The sequence below is a fragment of the Corvus moneduloides genome, chromosome 1, assembly GCF_009650955.1.
Source record: "Corvus moneduloides isolate bCorMon1 chromosome 1, bCorMon1.pri, whole genome shotgun sequence".
Classification (NCBI taxonomy): domain Eukaryota; kingdom Metazoa; phylum Chordata; class Aves; order Passeriformes; family Corvidae; genus Corvus; species Corvus moneduloides.
Genome location: NC_045476.1, coordinates 25,325,023 through 25,333,096, shown reverse-complemented (window position 1 = coordinate 25,333,096; position 8,074 = coordinate 25,325,023). Strand labels below are relative to the sequence as shown.

The following is an 8,074-nucleotide window of genomic DNA, read 5'->3' as shown; positions in this document are numbered from 1 at the left end:
AGCATAGAAGAATTTTGTGAGGTGGCTTGCTCTGGTCTAATTGTGTGGTGGAGAAGGCTTGGGAGTGTGATTCTGCATGGCAGCCCTGTGTACGGTAGTTAGATTTGTATCAGTGAGATACGACAAGTCTGCCCTTGAGATTCTGCATTGGCACAGTGCCAGCTGTTCACCACACTGATCTGTGTCTCTCCAGAGCAAAATCAAAACCTGCTGCCATGGTTCAACTCTGGGTCAGACCCACAGCCAGATTACTGAGGGTTGTTTTTTTTGTCTGTTTCTTTTAAATTCGAAAATTGCTAAAATTTTGTTAGGGAAGCTGCTTTCCTGACAATTCAGCCTAAAGCAGCACTGTATCTGCTACTTATACATTAAAGGCTGCAGGATTTTGGTACCAGGATTAAACCTGCTTTGACCTTGTGACTGTAAAATATAACGACAGTTAAGCTAGATTCACAATTTGATAAACAAAAACATGCCAAGACTTTTTAGTTTTGCTTTTGCAAGGAAAAATTATACCGTGTCTTACATCGGGATTTCATTCATCTTTACTGATGGTATTTCACTTAATTGCTGCCATTTGAGAGCCCTATAGGCAAGGCAGAGAAAGAAGAATAAAGTAGGGGTAAAGCTGGGAGAGGGAATTGGTAGTATAGAAAAAAATTCCCATCATGTTTGTGCTTGTGCAATCTCCATACATTTTAAAAATCTTTGTAGAAATAGCTATGAAATGAAAATACGCAGACAGTCCCAAAGGGAGCATAGTCAGGATGTGTCCTAAAACAAGTGTATCCCTACTGTAATTCAGAGAAGGTTTGAGATCTCCACTGAGGTCTAACAAAACAGAGGCTGCCTCTCCGTCTTGCTTTGTGGTCTCACTGGGATTTGTAGGACTGGGGCTTGGGCCACTGGTTTTAAATGGTACTCTGGATGAGGTTTTTCTTGGCATGGCGTTCAGAGGTACAGCCAGTGCTGCTCAGCGTATCCTACTCAGTGATTACTGATGAATCCAGTGTTGCAGAGGAAAGGGGGTTAACATTACAGTACAGTTATACCTCCTGGCCCTTTTTCCACTTCAGGCACATCCCTGTCTCCAACAAGACTGGAACATTATGTTTAGTTTATTTTCCAGCACTTTTGTTAGTAAAAAAAAATATTTATTTTCCTTGCCCTCTTCTGATACATTTTGACAACTTTTTCATGCTCTCCTGTTAAAAAATGTGTATTAGGTCAGATGGATGATTACTCTGAACCAGTACAGCCATTCTCAAATAATTAGTGTGTTTCCAATACCATAAAAACACACAGTTCTTTTTTTAAAAATCACACAAAAATGTTACTCTGGGAAATAATAAATGGCAAAGAGTTCCACTGTGTAACAAAGCCATATGAAATAGCTCCTCTTCTGCTAGCTTTGGGGTTCCCATCTCTAAAACTGACAGAAGAATTTGATATTTTTGTGCTAAAGGACATGGAACAATAGAAATTTCTCACCTAATTTTTCTGAAGCAGTTGGTCTTTTACATAATTCTATTCTCAAGAAATTGAAGGCAGTTAAGAGGAGAACAAGACATACAGAAATGAGCAGTTTTGTTTTGCTGTATGGAAGGGGTTGAAAGGAGACAAAACTCAAAAAGTGGAGATAATGAGTAAGAAACCCATTGGCTTTTATTCCTGTGATTTTAAAGGACCAGGTCTTTATTAGAACTCAGATTTGTTCCCTAAAATAGGGCATCTTCAAAGGCTTTTATAAATCATGTCAGAGTTTGGAGCACGTTTTTATTCTGTGACTGGCCAGCAAAGGAGCAGAGAAATGTTTGTTGTGTGCATGAAAGAAGGTATGCAAGGGAGTCTGCTCTCAAGGGAATTTCCTACCTTCAGATATCTAAATAATCCATACCCTCCCAGAAAGAGAATGTGGGAGGTTTTTTGTGCCATCTCAATATTTTTGTATTACTTGTTCCATTATTTATTGTGGAGTGACTTTCCAACTTGCAATGCCCTGAGCAAGCGTGGTTCTCGCCTTGAGCTACCAGAGGGGGAATCTGGCTGCAAACTGCCTCCCCATCTGTCGTGGAGTGAGCGAGAAAGATCTGAACTGGCAGGAATTTTTTTTCCCCTTTCCCTTTGTCTCTGCTGCCAGAAGGGGAAACAGGAACTGGCCCATGAGTTATTGAGTTAATATAGGGCCACAGAGTCGGAGACCCCCAGGTCGCAGAGCCTGAAGACTGAACACCCGTTGGGTTCCTGCTGGATGTATTGTGGTAGACATTTCCTTCCCGTGGTGCAGGACTTTACGGCTACCTCCTCACACCATTCTCAACTTATGGAAAGACCCTCCCACAGTGCAGCAAGGTGAACGTTCAGCCTCCTAGAAGAGGCTTCTCTTAGTAAAATTGGTTAGATAAGTTTGCTGCCCCTGCTCAGTGGGGGGGGGGGTTATTTGCCCCCCCCGCAAATGATCCCCTGTTTCTGGGCCCTCTTGCCTACAGCTCCTTTTTATATATTATTATTTCTCAGTGTGCATGAATCTGTGCCCAAGACTGCGTGCTTTTGCCTCATTGACTGGTTTCTTCCCCCTTCTCTCTCCCATCACCTTTCCATGCCTTGCTGAATATCAGCTAATTCTGAGTAACAGCAAACACAATCTACTTTAGAGTCTTCTTTTTTCTCAAATCCCTCCTATATTCAGTGCAGAACACCTGGGGATGCTTTTGAGTTGACAGTCATCATCATCACCTTTCATCCAAGGCAGAAAACGGCTGACTGTACCTTCCATGGTTCCTGACCCTGAGGAAACAGGGGATGATCCTGAGCCAAACCCCAGAAATTTGGCCCAAGACTCTGCTCCAAAAGACTTAATTTTGGTCTCATATTTATGCCTAGAGAGGATATTGGTTGAACATAATCCCATGGCTGTTCCTCTACCTCTGCAAACCTGAAAGCACTTAGACCCTGATACAAACTTGGGAACATGTTCCCCTTCTCTGCTGGGGGAGGCCTGGTCTTACTTAGAAGAGATGAATGTCAGGCTGTGGTTGTCCTGAGGGAGCTACAATGCTTGACAGGGCAGACTGTTTACAACAAGCCTTGCTTGTGACATTAGTCAAATTATCAGAAGAAATTGGCCCATCCCGTCTTTGTCCAGCTGTGTACTCAAGTGAAGCTCTGAGACTGATGTGTCATTAACAAACTGTGGCCCAGACTGTGATTCAGCCAGGGGCTTCCAACTTCCATGTAGAATTTGCACGTTTTATACAGCTTTTAAAAAAGTATTCCCTCCTCATTCAGAGAAGAGTACTTTTGCTTGTCAGATAGCTGCTATTTATCCATCATAATAAAGAGGTTTTGCTCATTCAGAGGTTTAAAGACTGTTGGCTTTTAGATCAACGGTTCATTCATTTTATCACTCATGAACTTATAGATAAATAGCTCTAGCTGGTTAGAAAACAACTGAGGCTCAGCTAAGCTCAAGTCTTTTAAGGTGTGCAGGACTGTGCGGACCTCTGACTCTGCAGCTGCTGAACTAGTGTGGGTTGCAGATGCATCTGTAGTTTACTGGTGCTGTTTTTTAGTCAACACTAAGTTTAGCAATGTCCAGGAAATCCTTTTCTCTGAAGTTCCTATTGTTCTCATGCTCCTACCACTCCCCCATGAGCCAGAGCTGGAAGAGCAGCTAGTGTCCTATGTGTCAGCTCAGGACCCTTTCCTATATGAAATTTGGCATTTCATTGAGATATAAAGTTACCTTCTCCCCATAACCTGTGTTTCATTTAGCACACAGCTATTTTTGTGGTATTTTGAATCTACTGCATTGCTGATACATCCTTCTGAAAATAGCATGAGGTTCACCCTGGTAATTCTCGATTTCCAACCCCAGACTTGAGCATTATGGGTTTCCTGGGAAGAAAGGTGTGTAGGCAAGACCAAAGGCAGCTGTATACTGTGAAATAATAAGTATCAGACAAAATACAGTATCACATCTAATAGATGTATTTTAAAAGTGGAGACATCTATCTTTAATTGCATTTTAAGTACGTAGTGAGAAACCACAGTCATACATTTTTTTAACAAACCTTTACATCTGAAGTCATAATAATACAAATAAAAAGTGCTGATTATATATGGTCAAAATAACTCAGGCAAATTTTCGACAACATCTTCTAAATATGATCATGTGGCCTCTGTCAGCAACACTCTAAAGTCAGGCTGAATGATGTCAATGACAATCACTGTTTTTCCTTAGCTTACCAAAAACCAACAAACCAAAAACAATTTTTTTTTGTTCATTTGCCTTTTTTAATTTGCATAGCTTTCAGTATTGCTGCCCCCTCACCTCTGCATATTGCAAGCCCATCTCTATTCTGTATAATTACTTTAAAGTTCTTAAAATTTTTAATCCAGTTCTCCTTGAATACATAATATATATTTTCTACCAATTATAAATACATAATTTTTATTAATCTGATTTCAATAACATGCATTTGTATAATTATTATACAATCAAAATAGACATTGACTTTACACAGTGTGTATGCTTTTATTTCAGTAATATTGTTCAGACACACTGCTCAACAAATCAAACAAATAGAGAAATAAAAAGTTAAAAAGGAGGGAGAAAACCTCTGGGAGGAAACATTCTCACAGTGATTACAGACCAAAAAAAAATACTTATCAGAAAAAGGGTTTATTAATACACAGAAAATCCTCACAATAGCTGAAACACAGTTTAGGAACTAGTAAACATTTTAAATAAAATTGTGCCAATTATGCAGTGCCCAAGCATCTGCTTGCTCTTAATTAGATGGGGAGGTGAATGACCACTGTTTATTTTCATTTTCCTCATTAATTATGAAAAACTGCATTCAATTCATCTTGCATGGTGAGAGACTGGCTGCGCAGATGTAAGTCATAAGGGAAGTGGCTCTCTGTAGGCAACCTGAACATCGAGCTCTGCCCAAGGGGACCCCTGGGTGGCACTGCACAGTAATGCATGCCATAATTGTAATTTTTGCCATAGTCCAAGCTTTCCTCTTGCTTCAGGGAAAATATCCCATTATAGTTAATTGGGGGAGGACTTAAGGGACCTTCAAACTGTGGGCTGGCGCACTCAGGGGAAGTGCTTTCATAGAAGGACTCGTAAGCGCTGCAGTAATTGTATGGTTTCATGGACTTAGAGTTGTCAAGCGTCCCATGCCCTGGGGGGGTGCCAAGCTCCGGGCTGTGGTAGGGAGGATAGAAGGTGGAGTAGGGTGTGCGGGTATGATGGGCACCTTCACCTGCCTGGCCCATTAGGAAGCTTCTGGCATTCAGCTGCAGGCATCCCGCCACCAAGTTTGTAGTTGGCTGGGACAGACCCTTGCACAAGTTTTGGACAAAGGTGAGCAGGTCAGGTCTCTTGCCAATTCGCAGTATTTCAGAAAGAGCCCAAATATAGTTCTTGGCTAGTCTTAAAGTTTCTATTTTGGACAGTTTTTGTGTTTTAGAATAACAAGGGACCACTTTCCTTAAATTGTCCAGAGCGTCGTTAAGGCCGTGCATACGGTTCCTCTCTCTAGCATTGGCTTCTTGACGCCTGAATTTAATCCTTTCCATCCTTATCTTGCTCGTCTTTTTTTTCCTAAGACCCCTTCGCCTCGGCAAGCCATTCTCATCCTCCTCTTCTCTCTCTTCCTCCTCCTCTTCTTTTTCTGTGTCTTCTCCAGGAGATCTTTTAATATTCTTTCCTCGGAGGATGATCTGCTTTGAAAAGCTTTCTGGGTTCTTCATTTGCTTTTGGTCATCACTTTCTCTGGGAAACTTTCTACACATCTGGGATTCTGGCATTACAACAGACTCATCAAATGGTAGTGTTAACATGGTTCTATAATCTTAAGTTACCTGAAAGAATGCCAGCACAATGTTTAAATATTTCCATTTTCAAAGTTTCCCGACTCACACAGACAGCCTCATGCACCTTACTTGTGTCTGTGCGTAAGCTCTCTGTATATGAGTGTGTGTGTGTGTGTGTGTGTACAAATGATCAATCTATATTTTTTGAATAAAATGGCAGTTGCAAATGCCCACTTTTTAAAAGATAATGGCTGTTGAGAATTCCAAAATCACTTGAAACATATGACCCTGAAACTAAAAAGCCGCATTTCTCACAGATAAATGTAGAGTAAATCGATATTTTAAATGTACAATTAGCTCCCTGCTCATTTATTTTATTTTTAAACAAATCCTACAAACTCTCACCATCATGGAATTCAAAGAAATGCAAAACGTGATAAAGCAATACAGAAATTTCATTAATCCAAATTCCCCTGGGTGAAAAAATGAGGAGACCGAGTGCAGTTTTAAAATTGAAAAAGTGCCATATCACTATTACCTGATGGTAAATATTTTTGACTTTTTGACTTATACTTCAAAATTGTGGGTTTTTTCCCCTCCACATTTCTTCCTTTATGTATCAAGATATTAAACTTTAGTAAGTTACAGTGGCTGAGAAGAAAAAAAAAGATGGAATATACCCCCCCCAAATCACTCAGCTAGTAATATAATTCAAAACAAAACATTTTTCCTAATTATTTGTATTAAAATCACATAATACTTATTTCATTTTAAGACAAAAATCAGGACTATTTAACCCTAAGTGTATTCAGATTAGAGTTAGGAAATAAAATCTCCCTACCTTTTTTTTCCCTTTTTCAGGCAAAAATTCTAATTGATATTATCTCTTTAGTTAGAATCAATTTATTTGCTTTTTTCTTGTTCTTTTCTCCTTTTTTTTTTCTTTCCCATCAATGGGGGGGAGGGGGGGAGGTGAAAAATTCCCTGCACGCTATAGCAGTGTTTATGTTCTGCGAGGCTCAGATGTCTTCCTCCAGCTCTTAGCTGACAGGAGCGGTCTGTAGATTCTGACTGTAATCCTGCACGTGTGCTCAGAATCCAGCCTGGAATGGAAAAATAATTTCCTTTTCCCAATCACTTTGCTTTTGTTTGCAGTTTGGGAGCAGCAAAAGCTTGTATCCCATGGACTTCAAAGAGACAAGCAAAGCAAATGCAGGGACTTTTAAACAGAACAAAATTAAACAAAAACCCCAGTCAAAGACTAACTCTATCAGTATTGTCTACACACTTGCAGTATTACATAAAAGCAATGAAAGTTTGTAATTGCATCAGAAGAATAAAATGTTAGGAGTTATTAGACAGTAAATAGCATACATAAAATACAAGACAATGTTACTGTATCTTTAAACACTTGCATGCACACCCAACACCAACTGAAATATATCTTTATTTGTATTACCTTAGCTTTTTATTTCATTCAACAATCAGTTTTTCATTTTTTGCCTTCCAAATCTTTTCAGTCTGAATGCCGCATCGTCTCCTGGAGTCTAGATCTGTGTATATCTGCTCTATCTCATTGATCTCTAAAAAGTGACATTGATGCCAACTGCCAGAGCTGGTACCCATGCCATCTGCTAGTGACGTCATGGGGCAGAGAAAACCACGTGAGCCTTTCTCCTGGGACCTTCATTCTGCACTGATCATCTGGCATCCCTCTAAGTGGGTACCAGCATTCATGTATCAACACAGAAGGTTAGACTGATAGAAAAAAAAAAGGAAAGAAAAAAATTCTGCACCAGCATTTCACATACAGTAGGTGCATTTCCACTGTAGTTGCTTCTTTTTAGCAGTCTAGCTGCATGGATAGACATGCCAGCATTTGGTGCTATCCCTGCCTACAGGTACAGATGCCCTGTGGTTGTTAATATGGTATTGTTTATATGAGAAATGCTGTCTTGTATTGATCCAAGTCCTTCCAGTGCACCTGGTACCCAGGGACAAAAAAGAAAAGGCAAGGAAAGGAAAGCAGTAATGGGGAAGTAATGCTGGTGCTATAACGCATAGCATGGTCACAAAAAGTAGTATTTGTGTGATGCTGCTGGGGTGTGGGGTGTTTTTGAGTGCAGCTTGTTGCCCCACAGCACAGAATAATAGGAGCAAACCTCCTGCCATCTGTAGGAAATCCTTCCCTCACATCCCTTAGTGTTTTTTGATATTGCAAAATAAAAGAGGTGTTTGTAGAAAA

General features: G+C 40.2%; 1 protein-coding gene across 2 annotated transcripts; it reads right to left on the bottom strand.

The window, feature by feature from the left end:
* Positions 1-3,970: 3,970 nt before the first annotated feature.
* Positions 3,971-7,482, bottom strand: NEUROD6 (neuronal differentiation 6). Of its 2 annotated transcripts, XM_032102732.1 has the most exons (3): positions 7,289-7,482; positions 6,671-6,932; positions 3,971-5,877 (listed from the first exon to the last, which is right to left on the bottom strand). In XM_032102732.1, the coding sequence occupies exon 3, from the start codon at positions 5,854-5,856 to the stop codon at positions 4,843-4,845; it is 1,014 nt and encodes a 337-aa protein (XP_031958623.1). In that variant the 5' UTR covers positions 5,857-5,877; positions 6,671-6,932; positions 7,289-7,482; the 3' UTR covers positions 3,971-4,842. The 2 variants fall into 2 exon arrangements, with proteins under 2 accessions (XP_031958623.1, XP_031958630.1); XM_032102739.1 differs by lacking the exon at positions 6,671-6,932.
* Between the last annotated feature and the right edge of the window lie 592 nt (positions 7,483-8,074).